The 20,673-nt window shown below is 42.6% G+C and overlaps 1 protein-coding gene across 1 annotated transcript in view; it reads right to left on the reverse strand.

The window, feature by feature from the left end:
• The window catches only part of ADAMTS16 (ADAM metallopeptidase with thrombospondin type 1 motif 16), a 110,122-nt gene that overhangs the window by 37,449 nt on the left and 52,000 nt on the right, over positions 1–20,673 (reverse strand). Inside the window, exons 14-17 of the mRNA XM_070747015.1 lie at positions 19,389–19,519; positions 11,769–11,892; positions 8,888–9,132; positions 5,776–5,911 (exon numbers count right to left, since the gene is read on the reverse strand). Coding sequence (XP_070603116.1) covers positions 5,776–5,911; positions 8,888–9,132; positions 11,769–11,892; positions 19,389–19,519 — 636 coding nt within the window. The remainder of the gene's footprint in view (positions 1–5,775; positions 5,912–8,887; positions 9,133–11,768; positions 11,893–19,388; positions 19,520–20,673) is intronic.

Raw genomic sequence — 20,673 nt, forward strand, 5'->3', positions numbered from 1 at the left:
TTTTGGACAAGCACTCAAACTGGCACTGGGGAAGAAGGGAGGAAGTGGCATTTAACGGGGTCAAGGCGATACTTTTGTCCAACAATGTGCTGACCCTATACTCACCAGGTTTACCTTTAATCTTGACTTGTGACGCTTCACAACACGGGGTGGGTGCTGTCCTTAGTCACAGACTGCCTAGTGGAGCCGAAGCCCCTCTGGCATTTTTCTCTCGCACATTGGCGGCGGCTGAGAGGAATTATGGTCATATCGACAAAGAGGCGCTGGCACTAATTGCAGGGGTCAAGCGGTTCCACGATTACTTGTATGGGAGACATTTCGAATTAGTCACAGACCACCAACCATTGCTGGGGCTTTTATCTGGCAGCCGTCAAAGTCCGGTAGTCCTTTCACCCAGGATGTCACGTTGGATCGTCTTCCTAGCAAACTATAATTATACGTTATCCTATAAACCAGGACGGCACATAGCACACGCTGATGCCTTGAGCAGATGCCCGCTGCCAGATGTTCTCGTCGACCCTGTTCCGGCGTGCTCCGTGTTTGCTCTTTCCGAGAGCACCATTCCTATTTCGGCAACCGAAGTTGCAGGGGTAACAGGTCGAGATGCCATTCTGTCCCAAGTAAGGCAATGGATATTAAGAGGATGGCCAGCTGCAGCCCCCGCAGATGTTTTTGTCCCATTTTTCAGATGTCAATCAGAGTTCTCTGTAGAGAAGGGGGTGGTGCTGCGAGGAAGTAGAGTGGTAATTCCTGAATCTTTGCGCAGCCAGGTGCTGGCATTATTACATAGGGGCCACCCGGGAATAGTGCGCATGAAGAGTTTAGCAAGGGACTATGTTTGGTGGCCGGGGTTGGACAAGGCAGTGGAGCTAAGAGTAGCTGGATGTGCAGCGTGCCAGGAAAGTCGCCCTTTCCCTCCTCGAGCCGAGCCGTTGGCATGGGAGCCGCCAGCTGGACCCTGGGCTCGTATTCACATTGATTTAGCTGGTCCATTTATGGGACAGACCTTCCTGATAGTTGTAGATGCCCATTCGAAATGGGTAGAGGTGGTCTTACTCAGATCTACCTGCGCTCAGGCGATCATAGACGCCCTACTGATTCTATTTGCCACGCATGGGTTCCCCGACCTTCTCGTATCGGACAACGGTCCCCAGTTCACAGCGGTGCAGTTTGAGTCATTCTTAGCATCTGCTGGCATCAGACATGCGTTAAGCTCGCCTTGGCATCCGGCCAGTAATGGCCAGGCGGAACGGGCAGTTAGGTCTGTAAAAGACGCTCTTAAGAGGATGCCGCAAGGTTCTTGGCCGGAAAGGTTAGATTTGTTGCTAGCGCAACATTCCACCCCCTGTGTGGCCACAGGTAAGACCCCAGCCGAACTCTTGATGGGTCGCAAGCTCCGCATCGTTCTTGATAGACTGCACCCATGGTACTCTCAAACAGTGCAGTGGCCAGCAACCCCAACCCGGCAGGTAAAAATTGGAAACACTGTTTTTGTCAGGTCTTACTCAGGAGGACGAAATTGGGAAAGGGGAACAGTAACCAGGGAGCTGGGGCCTCGATCTTTTGAAATCGAACTGGCAGACGGAAGGGTTTGGAAGAGGCATTTAGACCAAATCCAGATTGACAGGGCGAGCGAGCTCCAATGGAAAGGAGATGGTGAGCAGGCGGGAGTGGCTCACAGTCAGTTTCAGCTGCCCGTAAGACTGTCTGGGGAAAACGCCTCCGCAGAGTCACTAAGGGGTGAGGAAGTTCTGGATTCAGAAGGGGGAGTGCAAGAATCAAATTCGGAGAGAATTTCCGAGCAGGCGGTCTTGCCTCGGCGCTCCGAGAGAGTGCGCTACAAGCCGGCATATTTAAAGGACTATGTATGTGTCAATCAAGGGGTTAGGAGTGCTGTGTTTGCTTAGGAACAGCCGGCCGGTTAGAGCCGTGCGATTGGCGTCCCTATCCAAGGTTCTGATAGGGCGCTTTCCATAGTTACTTTGTAAGCGGGAAAGCTACTGTGTATTTGATTGGGTCCTGCCTCAGCCAGGGCTTGCTATATAACTCTGTGTGCATTGCCTGTTTTTCTCTAAGCCTGTACCTGCCTGCCTGGCATGCATTCCATATTAAAGTAATCTGTTAATTCAAGGCTTCATCTGTTTTAAACGGACCTACATTTTATTGAAATGAGTAGATCTCTGGAAGCTAAAATTGACAAAAAACAAACAAACTGATAAAATACTTGGAACAGTAAATATCCAGCTGCCAGTGTGTCCAGCTGTGCTTCTTCACTAAAGAAGCGGGTGTGTACTTAACTCATCCCACTCCATGGTTTGTCCACTGCAACTTCCAACTTGGCTTTGCGGGAAGGGAGGGGATTTTTTTTATTATTACAACCCAAAACAAACTGGGCTCAGGGTGAAGGAAAACCTTTGTTTTTTGCGTTTTGCTATTTTGTTTTCTTTTTATACTTGCAGCAGAAATTTACTGCAAGAACTCTTAATTTTATTCCAGCCTTAGAAATATGTGAATGTAATGGGGAACTAATAAATCCATCCAGGTAACACTAACACATACTTATACATCTAAAAATCTAAAATGAGATTAAAAGGAGAGATTGAAGTAGGGCAAAATAACACTTTTGCCTGCTGCAAAATCCTGCTGCAGTTTGACAAGCATAGCTCTCTTAGGTCAAAGGCAGAAGTTCTTCAGTTTTTAAGGATCACAGACATTTTGACCTTTACCTTTTACATGACATCACCTCTTCATTCTCCAGGTGGCAGATGTTTACACAGAACAAGCAGTAGCAGATTATCACTCCATAAATAGGCAGCTCAGATACAGATGCTGGCCTTTAACAATGTAATGTTCATTTTATCAATCCTTGGTAGCTACCCAAACAAGTCTAGGTGATAGCATCTCAAATGGTTAATATACACATGTATCTTTATGGGGATTTTCCCACCTGTTTTCAGATTAGATTGAACTTAAACTCCCTTCATCTCAGTACAAAAATTAATGACAAGAGTTGTAAACAAATACATCTGAAAGGCAATAGTTTGGGGGCTATTACTCTGGAACAGAGGAAAGCAGCTAACTATTTCAGGGGTCATTTTGTACCTCCGATGTTAGCATCCAGTTCTCAACATTGCATTATACCTTAAGCAAAACAATCCTATAATTTCATTCTTCACTAAAATAAAACAATGCCAGAAAAGAAAATTACTGTCTTTTGAAGAATAATAAAAGTTTAGTTTCGATCTATTCAAAACTCAAAATTTTGTCCCAGTTAAATAGATGTGTGGATAAAGTAGATAAATAGATAAATACATATACTATAAATAGATACACATATGAAATATTTCAGATTAGTGCCACTCCAGACCAAGTCAAATTGATTATGGTGAAGAAAGAATAACTACTTGTAAACGTAGTTGAGAGGTACTCTTTAATTTTGGACTTCTAGATAAGAAATAACAGACTGAGGACCACTCCACGAAAAGGAGTCCCAACAATTGCAGTTGATGAAGATCTAGCTAATAAACTGGCTCTTTAAAACCTCTATGGACTTGTTTGTTTGACTGACTGATTGATTTCTATGCCATTCCTCTCCTGATACTCAAGGCGGCTCAAAACATGTAGATATCTAAATAAAAATTACAGATTAAAATCCCCATACTTAAAAGAGTTAACAACAGATTCATCCATCATCCATCACACATTCATTCATTGGGTGGGGCAATGTGTTAAAATTTCAATGGCCCCAGGGCTGCCGGCAGAGGTGGGTCTTTCTTTTCTATTTTATTTTTATAAGTTTCTTTCTTTCCTATTTTATTTTTTCAATCTCCACACATATTTGGAAATGGCATATTAATTGCTTTTAATGCACATGTTTGAAAGCACTGGGTGAGTTTCTTTCAAGCCTTAGTGAAAGAAAGTTTTAATTAGAACTTTTAGAACTTAAATTGAAATAATTCACAAAAGAGTGACTAAAACTTTCAGAGAGTTAAAATGGAATAAATGTCCAAATAAATTTGAAACAAAATTTTGTAGTTAATGCTAAAAAATCCTTCCCATGGAAAAATATTTTTGCTTTGATTTTTAAAAAAAATAAGATTTAAAAATTAGGCAATAGAGGCAGAAATTATTACAGAACATATTTCAGAATTGGATTTTTTGTGCAATTACTTAAGTACTCTTAGATTTTTCTCAAAGTTACTGTTGAGCCAGTTACCATGTATTCTACACCTTCACATGCAGTTTTTCTTGCCTAAATGTAAAATTACAATTAGACAATTGCAATTAAAGGAGAACTCACAAATCTGTATTATAGTTATGGAAGAGAACAAAATAATCTAAGATATGACATACTGAAGGATATTTTTTGAAAAATATATTCAGAAATTAATTGTATAGTGTTGACAGAAACATCTGCCTCAGAGGAATGACTCTGGATGTTATGGATGAAGGATGTTATGGAAGAAGAACAAGTTTTATTTGACAAGATTGAGACTAAGTTACAAAGGTCAAGCAAGCTACAAGAATGGCATAGAAAAAATGGTGTACTGTACTGGACATGCAAAAGAAAGTGGCTGGTATTTTAATAATTAAAAGTGATACACAAATAATAAACCAAGAAAGTTATTTGGATAATTTTCTGACATTGAAGAACCTCATGAAAAGAAACAAAGAAAATTGAAAAGAAACTAAGTGCTAAGACATTATTTGAATGGACTAAAGATTACATTTGTTAAAGAAAGGAATACTGTATATACTGTATGTAGTTACTTCTGGTAAACTTTAATTGATCAGGACACCAGGACAGAAATGACAATGCTTTATGGATTTGTTTGTAGATCAGAGATGGGATATGAAAAGAAGAAACCACTTCTTGTACTAAAGTTACTAAAATTATTTGTACTTCTGTTGATGAAGGTAAGAACTCACTCCTCTGTGTGTATTTCTTTACCATATTCTTATTTTTCCTTCCTTTGTATTTCTCATTCTTCTTTGTTTGCTTTCTTTTCTGCATTTCTACTTATTTTTTATTTTTTTCTATCTTCTTAGTTTGTATTTGTTTTTACTGTTATAATCTTTATTAAAATTACCATACAGACATTCATATTCACTTTAAATTTTTCATCAATTTCCCATTCAAAAGTAATTTTAAGTTTCTATAAGTATGGTGCTTTATCTTCTCAGTTTGTTAACAAATAAATATGACTGTAAAAAATATGACTTCAGCAACCGAGTTGTCGAAGCGTGGAACTCATTACCTGACTCAGTAGTGTCAACCCCTAACCCCCAACATTTTTCCCTTAGACTATCCACGATTGACCTCTCCAGGTTCCTTAGAGGTCAGTAAGGGGTGTGCATAAGTGCACCAGTGTGCCTCCAGTCCCCTGTCCAATTGTCTCTCCTTATCTCATTTATCTTTTCTTCCTTTCAAATATGTTCACCTATACTTTTATATCTTTTCTTCTACTGTATTCTTTTCTTTACTTATATTATTACATCTTTCTCTTCAATGTGTATTATGTGTTGGACAAAATAAATAAATAAATAATAAATAAATAAATATGATCAGTGTAAGGTGTCTTTCCCCTTTGCCTGTAATATTTAAGATAAAACTTCAGCGGTTGTTTAAGTAAATTTCACATTAAGGAGATTATTATCCAAGTGGACTACTTCAGAATCAACTGAATGTGCCTAGGAAGGTTTGATTTCTGAAAATGGAACAATTCATAATCTGCAATAAAACTGTATTTTAAAAACATTGTAGAGATAGCTTACCTGCTCCACATGAGACTGAGCATTTAGGATGGATGATGGCCCACGTATAGTTATGTTTTATATGTGTTCTTTTGGTTTCCACTTTAGGAAGAGAATATTCCCATGCAATTCCTAGATTTTTACCTTGTGAGAGAAGCTGACAAAAGGAAACAAAGGAAGCTATCAGTTCATGCTTAGCATGTGCTAAATTATAAAACCTTCCATAATTAGCAATTCCTGGCCAGATAAATAAATTTGAAAATTTGAAAACTTCTGGAATGACTCAAGTAGAAGTGGGGTGAATCTAGAGAATTATAATATTTGTGCAAGTATAAAATGCATAAATCTCTGGAATAGAAGTAAAGACTTGATTTTGTCTCTTTTAGTTCAAGAAAAATGGATTTGCTTAGCAAAGTAGGGCAAGTGTGACTAGACTAGCCCAAACTAGTAAATATCCCATCTACAAATTTTAAAGTTAAGTATGTGTGTATAAAATTAAACTATTCGATCATCTGTGGCTAATCAGAAATGTAGGTGATCCACAAATGCTATTTTCATTGCTTGTGAGATGATGGAATAATTCAAATTGGCAGCAGCATTCTGGGGAAGAGGTACTAATTATGGTGTGGCTACTGATTGAAAATCTTGACATCTCAGGATGAGAAATTCACTTTACTAGCCAATAACTGATGGTTAAAGCTCGAGACCATAAAGTGGTGCAATTGATATTGGACAGAAATTTGGACTCAGCACCACCACCTGACCCTTACATTTTTATTTCTCTGGCAGCAAGTCTTGTCTTAGATCACATCCTGATGTGGAAAATAACTTGAGCTGCTGCATTAGCACAATTGCTCCATGATACTTTTCAAGCCTTGTCAAGATTTGTGAAGGGAGCATGACAGTACTCTTAGAAGCCTGCTGGCCATTTGAGTACAGTATTCCCATTAAATTCCCTGTGTGATAAGATATGCACACAAATACACATCCGGAACAACCAGAGTTAAGATCAAGCTCTCTCTCTATATATATATTAACTACTTTCTTTTTTACAAATAAAATCTTATGTCATTAAAATCTGTCTTGTCTGCTCACAATTTTAGATATGACTAATGAATTATTTTCTTTTAGTACAGTTCCTCAGTTCATGGGAATGTGTTGAATATCTAATTGGTTATGCCTGAAGGAGGCCATTACCCATAAGGACAGTTTGCTCAGGAAGTGTAAGTTTGACTAATCTTCCAGCTGTTTAGCACTGCAGAAGTGGACTGAACTGTGTTCTTTCTAATTTTAGAGGTATTGATTTAAGATATCTGTTCTAATAAGGTAAATTTATTTATAGTCTGCCATTTCAATAAAAGCTGTGGCAAGTTGATTTTGGTATTTAAAATAGTATGCACAACAAAAATAAATAAATTGACAGCAACAGCCTCCCAAATATTTGTATTATTTTGATGATGGCATGCTATGTGGAAATTAGATTCAAGACTATTGAAGAAATAATCCAGGGTAACTCAGGACCATTTAAAAGGAATCAGCACAGGGGTTGCTATACCAGGACACAACATGAGATGGGATTTGTGTATCCTGCACAGATAACTAAATAAAGAAAACAAAACAAAACAAGAAAGAAGATCCAGGTTTTTCCAGCTAAATTTTAACTACAACCCTTAATTAACTTGTTGGGGAATTTAGCAGCAACTATATTATAAGATGAACACATTTTAACAGAAGCAATACTGTTATTTGCAGAGATAGTTAATATCTGAATTGTAGTGGTGTTAGTGGAATTAGTCATAAACTAATGGCAGCAGGTACAACAAGAATGGAAACCTATATCCCCTACCCCAAATCCAAATTATTTATAAGAAGAACCTAATCACTCCTGAACATTCATGACACAGAATTTTAATTGACTATTTCATCAATTACTTCAATCATTGCATATCTTACCATACAGCTGCTACTATATTAACATGTTAATCAAACGTATTTTGTCATTTTTGTGGGGCACATTTTACTTCATATTTTTCTATATAAGCTTCTGGGAATAATTTTAATGATAGCAACATAGCAATATGTTTAATAAATAAGTAGATTTCCAGAAGAAACATTTGTATGGACATCCTATCCATATTGTATTATCCATAGTTATCAATGTTTATTACTATTCAAGGGCACTGCAGAAAGAAAACTGCAATTCCCCTAACAATTTTGAAGGGGTAGAAAATTGGGTCTTTTTTGGAAGGTTAGGGGGGGAAATGTTACTCAGAAATGTGTTTGGGAAAATAACATCCCTGCTCTGGTTCAATATTGAAGCTTCAATGTTCTATGTTTCCTTGGAATAATCTACATTGTCCCAGCTTCTGGGAATTTTAGAGTAGGAACTCTATCCCCCTTTTACTTGAATTTGCCTTATATTTCCCTTATATTTGTTTTGAGATTTTGTCCATAAATATTGCCAGTCTTTTCATATCAAACACATATTTAGCTATACTCTATACCACCAATTGAAATTAAAAATGAATTCCTATAATAGGGGGGAAAATAGATTATTCCAAAATTAAGTATTACTGTATACATTAATTGCACTCCAACAACGTATCAAGGTGTACAAAATGATCAGGCTCCTTTCCTATTCCTTGTGACCACATTCTCTCCTCTCACTGAGATTTGGTCCAGCAGCAGCAGGAAAGGAGGAAAGCAGTTAAGTTTTTCTCTAAATCTGTATAAAATGTGTGTAATATTTATAAGAGAACATTAGAAATTACTGAAGCTTGTATTTTGACTACACTGAAAATGCAGAGACTAAGTCATAATGTCAGTTATAAATATCCCTGACTTGCTAGAGTGTAGGTTAAACTGCAGTAGATCCTCATTTCAGGAAGGAGGAATAGAGCTTTGAAGCCTAATAAAATTATGTTCCTTATTCAACATGTTATGTTCCATATTGTATTATGACTGTTCCAGGGTGAATTACAATGGAGAGGCTATAAACAGAGATCAGATTTTGTTAACCTGCATTATCCATGTATTGGACTTCTCAGTCAACATGATAAATAAAAATATGAGTCCTTAAGGAATTTTAATTAGTTTTATACAGTGAACAACATTCCATGACAGTAACACATACCTCTATTATAATACTCTCATTTGTAGGTCCAGAAGCACTTAATGTCTCTGGGTGGTTATTCGGTCTTTGATAGACAAACACAGTCCCAGCCAATTTGTATTTCCCAGGCCAGTCAACAGTCCAATAACCATTAAGGTGGGACTTTTTACTGGAAGTACGAACAGCAATGTAAGAGTTGGAAACATTCATCTCATGCACATGAATGCTTCTTGCTCCAGCAGGGATTGTGACTAATGTGTAGTACTCTAGGGAAAGGAAGAAGAAAGACACCTCACAATACAAATAGCTGGATCCAAATGAAACTGTGAACTTTAAGAAATAAGTAAATAAATATCTATTAACCCCAATGTAGGTTTCTACTAGGAAATTGGAGACTTAAAGTGAAGACATCAGGATTAGTGTTGGACGAACCGAGCTTGCAAAGTTCGCGTTCGTGCTGAACTTTACAGTGTTCGGCATGCCAAACCCGAACTTTTTAAAAAGTTCAGGTAAAGTTCAGGTTCGGGTTCGGCATACGCTCGAACACCACGAAACGCCACCGCCCGGGAGGAGAGTGGGGAATCCCATCGTGCGATTTCCCACCTCCTTTTACTTCCAGCGCCACAAGCAAAAGGAGGTGGGGAATCCCATGAAGGGATTCTGGGGGTGGGGCTTTGACATCATGGAGACTCCTTCCTCCCCATTTCAGCCGGCCAGGAAGTAGTCTCCGTGACGTCAAAGCCCTGCCCCCGGAATCCCATTGTGGGATTCCCCACCTACTTTTGCTTCAGCGCCACTGTGGCATCCTTTTCTGTAAAAATAAAAGGAAGAATTTCCCACCTCCTTGTTTATTTTTACAATAATAAATGCTGCTCAAGTTCGGGTTACAATGCTGCTCAGGTTCGGGTTACAATGCTGCTCAGGTTCGGGTTCGGGTTCGGCAAACTCACCCGAACTTCACGACAAAGTTCGGGTGAGTTCCCTGAACCAGAACTTTGTTGGGTTCGCCCAACACTAATCAGGATGTAATTCTTTTTTTCATATTAAATCCTGTATGTAGTAGAGAGTTCACTAAAAGATATACTGAGAATTGCAGTTTTAGGCATGCAGAGGGCCAAAACTGTTGACCCTAGAGAAATGTTTTCCACTTCCTCCCTCTTATATCTCAAGGACGTAAGGCAGAGCTAGTTTAATTTCTTCACAATGCTTTCTTCATTTCCCAGGCTTCAAGTAACTGTTGCTACATATCTTCTCCAAAGTCGTCTCTTTAGCATTCTACAGGGAGCTATTCCTACTGTATAAATTCAGGCATCTTTATGTCAGGCATAGACATTGATTCTTGGGAATATTTGTTACAGTCCTCCAGATAAATTCCTTTCCAAGGAGATGCAGAGCCTACATGAGGATAAAGAATCTAATGAAATAAATCCTAAGAAGTCTATTTCTGAAATCTTGGACAAATTTCCTTTCACCCCTGATCCTGCCATCCTGAAGTCAGGTTCTGAAATAAGGACACAGACATGCATATTAAATCATTTTTTTTTGCTGAATTAAACACTGGAAAGCAGAAACATGGGAAAGTTTCTTGGGAAAAATAAGCCTCCTTAAAAGCCTCCTTGAAAATAGGCTGTTATCTTAAGTAGATAAGCACTAACAATGGAATATAATCAACATGTTGCAGTGGGATAAAAGCCTTTGTTTATTCAACATTGAAACATAGTGTTTCAGTTGAGGCCAATCTGACCTAGATTTTTCTGTGTTTTGAAACTGTGATGTTCTGAACAGGATAACATGCCATCTACTCCTGATGTTTCAAATAGCAGTTCTGTAGAGTCATAATCTTGCTGGGCACATAAAATACAAATGAGGCATTTGGGAAGAATTCCCATACTGTTTCTATACATGAAGGATGCAGCCTTTCCTCAAAATGATGCTGGATCTTGGAGATACAGTACTTGAAAAACAATAGTAAATCTTTCTACTGTCTTAAAAACTGAAACTGACAGATAAGCCCATAGCCAGGGGTGGGCTACTGCCTGGATGGGGGGGAGGATGCAGTGGGGTAGCGAAAATGGAGCTCCACCCCATAACACCCAATTTGCAATGAAAGGTGTTGAAACAAAATGCATAAGCCACGGCCACAGCGTGGTAGTAAAAATTTTGGTAGCCCATTACTGCCCACAGTCTAATTTCACCTAAGAAGTAGATATAATACAAAGCAATGATGTTGGGCCTTGAGCACAATGTTACACTGACTACATGCTTGCCTCTTATTCTGCAGGGAAGAAGGGCAAGAACATGATAAAGGACTGACATTTGAACATCAATTACCTGAGATAAAATAAATTTGGAGTCAAGATAAGAAATACAGTAGGGAGACTACAGTATGACATGGGGTCTACAACCCTCATAGGGTAGCAGATTCAACTGATGCTTTTGAAAGCATATTGTAAAATTTCTGCAAAAACATTGCCCTATTTGACTGTACAATTGGCTGCTACAAGGTTATGATCAGTAACACCAATTTACGAGAAAGTAAACTGAAAAAGCTGAACCCCATCCACCTCTCTATTCCTCAGTAGGCTCATTAATGTCTTTATCCAATCGGGTGCTGGGTCTCTGCTGAGATCTTTTATAAGCCATTATCTTTAATTGCAGACACGCATTAATTGTAGTTTTCTAGGCTTAAGAGAAGAAAGGCTAAAAATATTTAGAAAGCAGCTTTATTGTTAGTTGTATGGAAGTAAATCATATGTAATGAGACGAATGTGTTTTTATCATTCTTATTTATATAGACATGTATACCTTTTTCTGTAAACAAGCACTCAAAATGTTTCCTCTAATAATTTCCTGCAGATAATTTTAATGATGTATTATATCGAAAATATTTTTAAATTCTTACGATTTATAGAGTGTTGTTTTGTGTACTGCCCTTTATAAATTCTGCAACTTGAATTATCTCCTTTGCATACTCCACAAGCATCTTCTACGGCACTGGAGCCTAGGACATGATCACAGCCAACCACCTGCAAACAAAGAGGCTCCCTTGATGCATGCAAATTTACATAACATATAGTAGTTTAATCTAAAGGTTTACAAATAGGAAAACATTTCATTTTGCTAGACATTTTGGTATTGTATTATAGAGAAAAAATCTGCATCTTTTGTTTACATATTTTTTTGCATTATGTGTATGTATTATGTCCGTTGTTTACATATTTATTTATATATTATTAATACAAAACTATCTTCATTTGTGATAAATCTAAAACATGGCTTTTCCCTCTTGCATATATTATGATTCTTTTCAAAGTGTTTACCTAGCCCTCCTTCCATTTTAGGCTGTCCAAATGTGAAGGAAAAATAAAAAGTAAAACACAGTGCTGAACATTTTATTTACTGTTTAATAGAGAAATAGCGAATGCTGTCACCATTTCCTGCTCATCCCAAAAGACCTCAAACTACATGAGTATTTCTCTTGAGTATTTTTGCATCTATCATAATTCATAGCTAAATTGGAGAAAAATATTTGAGCAAAATGTTTTGCAGAAATGCTATTGATAGAAAGAATGGAGGATTCACACTTCCATTTTTTATTCTCATCCTCTTCTATGTAAAAGTTTGGAGCAGTATTTTGGACATTTAGGAAAAAGCTTAGTTGTTTCCTAAATAGCCTGTACTACTAAAAAATGTAGTAGTTTCACAGCTGATTGTTTACTGTTTCTATGAAATATTTTATGGCAAGTGTTCTGAAATTCTTTGAAATTGAACTCTGAATTAGTTATAAAAGCAGCAGTTTTTGTGAAATGGGAATAACCAATAATTTGAAAGGTGAATTCTCTGTTTGTTCATATAACTACAAAGTTGGCCTTCTACATACCCCGAGTCATTAGTGCTGGCAAGAGCTACTTATGTTCCATTGCCTGCCATTGCAGGAATCCATTTTTAATTGTTTTAAATTTATGTTATAACAATTAAGAACAACAAAAGTCCACATGCATATAACAACATTAACACAATTTCAAAACTAATGAACAAAGCAATTTTGAAAGTATATAAATTAAAAATATTGGAAAGTACCGGTAAATCTAAATTAAAGTATCCCAGGCATGTAGTTACTTTTGACAATAGTGAAACCTGGAATTTCTGTCATAAACCACAAGGTCAGAAGTTGTGGTACTTATGTGATTGGACCTGATTTTATAACTTTGATTGTGGTGGTTACTAACAATGTTACAGCTATTAACATTGAATCCAGCAGTTATTAAGCAAATGCCACAATTTTTAAACAAATCAATGTATTCCTATGGGTGTTTTGTTTTTTGCTTTTTTTGCTAGAAACTACTTGAAAAGGCCAGAAACTGGCACAAACCATAGCAATTTGCAGTCATTTTGCTGCTGGCTTTAAAGGTCATCCAATTGCCATGTGCCTTAAATGTGGTCATGTGACTACAGGATGTGTACAACCATTGGAACTCTGAAACTGGGCTGTTAATAGCTTTTGGAAGACATGTCATAACTTTGAACCATCACTAAATAACCGGTCATAAGCCAAAGACTACCTGCAAAGTGAATAATTAGTTCTCAAGAATTGGAAATTCTGTTGATACAACCTAAAATTACAAACTCTATTCTGGTGATACAACCTAAAATTACATATGCCTTTTTTGCAACATGCCACTAGAAGGCAAAATAACAAAACTGTCCCTCACTTATTTGCAGGAGACGCGGAGTAACGACATGGACACAAGAGCTGGATTTAAAACTGGGTCATTTTATTTAACATATATTTGCATAATTTATTAATTAAATTAGCATAATTAGCATAAATTAGCATAATTAACTCTGACCCTAACAAGGACCCGCAGGGTCAAACAATAGCTTCCGGGGCGGAAAATGACGTAGAATAAACTTTCTGGGCAACTTATGGGCGTAGCTCCATGCTAATCCAGGTGAGGGACCCCTCCCTCACCTGAGACTTTGCCATGCACTTGCATGTGGGAGGTCCCACCGGCTAACCCCTAGAAGGGGACTTAAATGTGCGGGACCCAAAGACAGGTTCCCCCCAACTGCTCAGGTCGCTTCCACCACAAGCTTGGAGAGAACCTGTCAATCATCCCCAAAGATGCCCAAAGGAGAACACGCAGTTGCTAAACCACCACCCAGTTTTCCGCCCCTAACCTGCCACGGAGCGGGGTCAGATCTCTATCTTGGCCCTCCGACTCCCCCCTCTAACTGCACCAGCTCGTGCAGTGACCGCTGCAGGTCCTGTAAGAAGATGGTGTTCCCTTGCTCTGACAGGTGAACACCGTCAGCCCGGTAAAGCCATGGCTGATCTATGGTGATGTGGGAATGGACCACTACAACCCCACCTAATTCCCTGACTGCCTTACCCAGGGCCTTAGTAGCTCCCCGTCTAACCCGGTGAACGGCCCTGAGGGAAATGGCGACCCACAAATGATCCCCGGGAGGATCTGAGACCGCACCACTTGCGCGGTGGGCCACACAGTGCGAAGCCACCGCAGGCCTTCGCGAGCCTGGCAGATCAAGGACAGACCTCCAAGCATGCACCGGTCATTGCCACCAAGGAGCAAGACCAGCCACCTGGGCGCAGCAATGGGATGCCGCCCACCCAGCACCTCCTGGGCGCAGCAATGGGATGCCGCCCTCCCAGGACAACCAGGGCGCAGCAATAGGATGCCGCCCTCCCAGCACCTCCTGGGCGCAGCAATGGGATGCCACCCTCCCAGGACCACCTGGGCGCAGCAATGGGATGCCGCCCTCCCCGGACCACCTGGGCGCAGCAATAGGATGCCGCCCTCCCAGCACCTCCTGGGCGCAGCAATGGGATGCCGCCCTCCCAGGACCACCTGGGCACAGCAATGGGATGCCGCCCTTCCCGGACCACCTGGGCGCAGCAATGGGATGCCGCCCCCCCCAGCACCAACTGGGCGCAGCAATGGGATGCCGCCCTCCCAACACCAACTGGGCGCAGCAATGGGATGCTGCCCTCCCAGCACCAACTGGGCGCAGCAATGGGATGCCGCCCTCCCAGCCCCATCTGGGCGCAGCAATGGGATGCTGCCCTCCCAGCACCATCTGGGCGCAGCAATGGGATGCCGCCCTCCCAGCAGTAGCGGTAGAAAAACCTTTCCCCACCGCACACCTCTCCTCCCCAGCCAGCCGACGTTGACCCATCCGCCCAACGACAGTCAGGTCCCCCCCGGTGGCCCATCATTGCTGAGCAGTTGGCCCAAAATCACGCTGTGACCCCAAAGCAACACCGCCGGTCTCGTACTGGCGGGGCTGAATAGAAGAGGGCCAAAAGAGGTGAACCTAGCCTAAGATCTAACCCCGGACCCTCAGTCAGCCATTTGTATCCTAAACAGGCCGCTGACCACCAGGGGCCGATTTCCCGAATCCTCCGTATCGAGAAACCCCTGATTGCCGCACTAGTGGTGCCGCCGATATGGAACAATGCATTCCACAGCCGGCGGGATCAATGCCTAGCACGGCCAGAACCCTGTACACTAGAACCCAGCTGACTAGATCAACAAACTGGAAAGCACGGAGCGACCTGACAGCCTGCAAGGAGGCCATAGCCTCGCTGACCCGCAGGGCCCCAAAACATGACAGAAGCCACAGCCCCAAAAGAGACGGGCCCCGTAGAGAGAGGCACACAGACCGTCCAAGCTTGATTAATAAGCGACAGCTGCTGCCCGTCAGAGCCTGGCGACCATCCTAAGGGGTCCCCTGTCACTCCCACACCCAGCCTTCCAGCATCTACCGAATGCGGAAGTCACCAGAAAGGTCCTCAAACCCCCTCGCCTTGGACAAAAAAACGAGACCAGCCAACTTGGACCTGATTGTCCTAACTGAAAGGCCACGCTGCCTAAGCTGGACACAAAATTCCACCAGATGTTCCACTAGGGCAGGCCAACTATGGGGGTAACCCCTATCCTGCCTGAAATCCCAAACTCCGTACCTGCCTGCTGCTAAGCCCCCGGGGTGCCTGGTGCCACAGAGAGGGCCATAGCCCTGCAGACCTCTTCTCTCCACTGTTCGGGAGCCCGCCCAGGCTCCAAAGGTGGTCGGGAAAAGCCTCTGGTGACGCTAGGGCCCACGGGGCCAGGGTCCGAAACCTGACAACTGACCACGGGACAAGGCGTAAGCAATCCCATTGTCTAACCCAGGGACATGTCGAACCAAAAATAAGGCATTTAGGGACAACGACTTGTGCACAAAACGGCGGACAAGCCGCATGACCCTGTCGCTCTTAGAGGACAGGGCTTTCACAACATGGACGACTGGGAGGTTGCCACACCAAAAGCACAGTTTCGTCCCTAAACTACTCTCCCCAAAGCTTTAAGGCCACTACCAAGGGAAAGAGCTCTAACAAAGGTCAAGTCCTTAACCAGGGGAGAGGCCCTCCATTCTGGGGGCCAAGTAGACCAGCACACTGGTCACCTAACACAACCCTGAAGCCACAAGTCCCCGCAGCATCTGAACACAACTTCAACTCAGCTTCCAAAAGAAGCTCATGCCTCGAAAATGACAAACCATTAAAGCGTTCTAAGAACTCCCGCCCGACGCCCAAGTCAGCCCTGACCCTGGCGCATAAGCGGGTACGATGAAGGGGCAAACGGAGCCCCTTCATCGCACCGTACAACCTCCTAGAAAAAGCCCGGCCGGGAACAACAACCCGGCAGGCACAATTCAAAATCCCCGCTAATTCTTGCAGCTGCTGAAGGCGACCTTCCTGCAGCCCAACGCTACATCGAGTTTACCCCGAATCTTGACCAATTTGTCCAGGGGCAATCTAGAAGATTGCTCCTCTGAGTCCAATTCAATACCAAGAAAAGTAATCTTGGTAGCAGGGCCCTCGGTCTTCTCGGGGGCTAAAGGCACCCCCAACTGAGCACAAAGGGCTTCGAAGTCCTGCATTAGAGCAAAGCATTGCTCTGAATGCGCAGGCCCTGCCATCAAGAAATCATCAAGGTAGTGAACGACCGAACCCAGACCACTGCGCCTCCCGAGCGCCCACTCTAAAAAGGTGCTAAAGCTCTCAAAAAGAGAGCACGAGACAGAGCAACCCATAGGCAATGCCCTGTCTACATAGAAACCACCTTCAAAGTGGAAGCCCAAGAGCTCAAAGTCATCTGGGTGAATGGGGAGGAGCCGGAATGCCGACTTAATGTCGCATTTACCCATAAGGGCTCCAACCCCACACTTCCTAACCATGGCCACGGCCGCATCAAAGGATGCGTACCGGACTGAACCAAGGTCGTCAGGAATGCAGACATTCACTGACTCCCCTGTGGCAAAAGACAAATGGTGAATCAACCTAAATTCACCACTCGCCTTTCTTGGTGACCACCCCAAACGGGCACACCCTAATATTCGGGGAGGGCGGTACCAGGAAATGCCTCTAACCATATCCTCATGTCCCGCAACCTGTCCAGGTTGCGGGGCATGAAGGCTCTCTTAACCCCCATATAAGGGATCCTAAATCCCTCAAAGAATCGCTGCAGGAGAGCAGCCGCTCTCGAGCGAGGGTGGTAGTTTATTCAACCAACCCTGAGGACAGAAAGATTAATTGGGCCGGGCCCCTTTTATCCCCAGCAGGCAGGGGCTACGTAACCCCCCCGCCCCTGACACACCAGGCCCCAATGGAAAAGCCGTCCCAGGGGCCTGAGCAGCCGTAGCCAGAGTCGGCGGGGACCACACCTGGGTACAGGTGCCCGCCGGAGACCCTAAAAATAAACCCCCAGTCCCAAATCCCGGCAGGACAAAGGCCTGACCGGGGAGAGGGAGGAGCAGAGGATGGCACGTGTGCTGTAGCCTGACCTGCCCGAAGGGGAAGACTCCCAGGCCAGCCCTGATCCCCTCAGGTCAAGCAACGCCCCAATCGGGGTTCCCATCCCCCGAGCCTCATTTGGACTTGCCTAGCCCGAGCCGAAGGCCCCAAACGTCCTCCATGACCTTACCACTGGAAGGGGCGGTGGACCCGGACCCTTCCACCCCTTGCGGGCCACCAAAACTAACAGTACCTCTGACAGTATGAATTTATCTACCCGTAGTAGAAATTCAAAGCTTTAATGGTATTAGTTGTTAAGATTGCTGTATTTACAGTACGTATGTGTTTCTTGTTTTAAACAGGGGGCCAGAGCCACAAGGGCCCCGGCCCAAACAGTAAACTGAGGGAACCCTGCCTAGGAAGGCAGAGAAGTAGCAGAGGTGCTGCTACCTACCCAAGGGGAGCCTAAACTGACCAACGTCACCCTCCTCGAACCCGAGGAGGGGCAGGGCCAGACGCTTCCCGGCACCCCCCGTTGATGGCCCCACCGACAGCCGTTAAGCGCCGCCCCTCCCCTCCAGGGCCCCAAAGAGCACCGCCCCTTGGACTGGCCCCCGCATGCCGGTTGAGATTGTCGCCAAATCTCTAAGGGGGGAAGCGCGCGGCCGAGCCCCCCCCACAAAGAGCCTTCAGTGGCACCCAGCTATCCCCCCGTCCCAAGGGATGATTTACTAGGGGGGGGGGGCTCACGCCGGACAAGCTCGTTTGGAGCAGGGGAGTGCAGCTAACATAAAAAACCCCTGACCGAAGATTGATACACTCCTTCGATCTGGGAAGGCCGTCCTCTCGACCGAGCGCGCGGCTTCGGGAGGGATGCACATGGAGCAGTGAGGGAGGAAGGGGTGATGCAGGGGCGGACCGCAGGCCTCCGATGGGCCGAAGAGGGTCTTTCACCAGCTGCTCCAACGAGCAGCGACCTCCTCAAGCCTCCAACGAGGCTTCCAAAGTGACGGCCGTCACCACGCGGCCGCCGAACAAGGCTTTTTAAGAGCAGACAGCGAGCGTCTGCTCGCAATGACGGTCCGGGCGAACAGACTGAGCCCGGGCCTGCCCACCCCTTTATAGGGCTGGCAGGCCCCGCCCAGACACGTCATTGATCAGGCCACCCTGGCCTGATCATCGGCCGAAATCTCGCAATCTCGCGAGATTTCGGCCGAGAAAACATGGCGGCTACACCATGTGTCCTGTGTCTTCCCGAGCCCTCCCGCAAAAGGTGCCGGTGAGTGAGGTCCACCAGCGCTATTTAGTTATGTTATTCACTGAAGAAAACAATTACGTTTGGAAGAGTTAGCGATAAAAGGAAACCAGGACACTATGACAGCTGACACCAGCTAGTCCACAGAAAAACTCAAAAACATAGTGCAAGATTGGAAAATGTGGAGAGAGCTGGCCCATAAAATCACCAAGAGTTGGATATAACTGAATGGATAACATCATCATCAGTGTTATTTTTATAATCAGAGAAAGACTTTGGGCCAGACATTTTGGACTGAGAGAAATGATGGGCCAAAGGTATTTTTTAAGTCTAAGGCATGACTAAAACTCACAGTTTCTCAGTTTCTACCCTGGTGCATAAACCACTACACTAAAATGTCTCTGTAAATACTAATCAGAGATAAGAAATGCATATTATCAGCAAAGAAAAGTACCTGAGTTCATCATTACCTCACAAATACCATCAATACAAACATTGTGACTATCCTCCGAACAGGGTGTTCCATCTTTTACTTTGTTTGATAAGGAAAAGAAGAAATCAAAGCCTTCCGCAATACAGTATAGTTTGCACAAATATTGTTCTGAAATGGAAAGAAAACAAGAAGCCTTCTTTTATTTTTTTTTCTACATCGCTAGAGCTTCAAGTAAAATATGAATAAACCTAAAGTCACCTAAAGACTGCAAGGAATCCAATGGAGCAATTTTCATAAATCTTTCATTTGTTAGAAATTATAAACTGGGTAATTGAAATAAATTGTATCTTTTTACTTTGTTTTTTATTTACATTTGTGATTTTAAAAAATTCAATATATCTCTAAACAGAAGAAGGGAAATGTATAAATCAAAAGCCCGATGCTATTAAAAACTGAGTGTTTATTAACTTAAAAGATGAGAGATTTCAGATCATGCATAATAAGTTTGCTAAAGAAATGCTTACATTTGTCTGAATTACGTCCTAAATGAATAAATAAGTGTTTTTATCCTGCTTTCTGTACTATTTAAATGGAATATTTAAATAAATACATTTAAATAAGTATACATTGAAGTGTTGATTTTATAATTACAATGGCATTATAATGGCATTAACCAAGAAAATTATGCAAATTCATACAATGTTCTTTTTGGGGAATAATTCATGTTTCTTATTTATACAACAATAAAGCTTGCACTATTGCATTGCTTTCTTTTATTCTTCTTCTTTCCCTCCTAGGTTATTCTATTGTTTTTCATTTTTTTCTCTTTTATTAAATAAATAAATAAAGCAGGAGGGAGGGAGGGACAGAGGGAAGAACAAACATGTGATTTTTCCCCCCTTATTGAGATTCCTGGAAGGCCAAACTTTAACATCTCTAGATTGCGATCTTCCTTCTATGCTTTTCCTTATCTATCATTCCAAAACATTCCAAGATATCCCAAACACTCCTTAAATAGAATTGGGGTGATCTATAGGCCTCCAGGGCAATCTGAGGAACATGACAAAAAGATGGTGGATGAGATTACCCTAATGGCAGCAAAGGGAGATATTGTGGTTATGGGTGATTTCAACATGCCTGATGTTGACTGGAATATCCCCAGTGCCCTTACATGCAAAAGTAAGAATATAGTAGAGGCCTTCACAGGAGCAGCTATGGCACAGCTAGTTAAGACACCAACTAGAGGGGAGAATATTCTAGATTTAGTTTTTACCAATGGGAATCGGGTTTCAGAGGTCAAGGTGGGAGAAAATTTAGGTTGC

This window comes from Erythrolamprus reginae, chromosome 3 (assembly GCF_031021105.1).
Source record: "Erythrolamprus reginae isolate rEryReg1 chromosome 3, rEryReg1.hap1, whole genome shotgun sequence".
NCBI classification, from domain to species: Eukaryota; Metazoa; Chordata; class Lepidosauria; order Squamata; family Dipsadidae; genus Erythrolamprus; species Erythrolamprus reginae.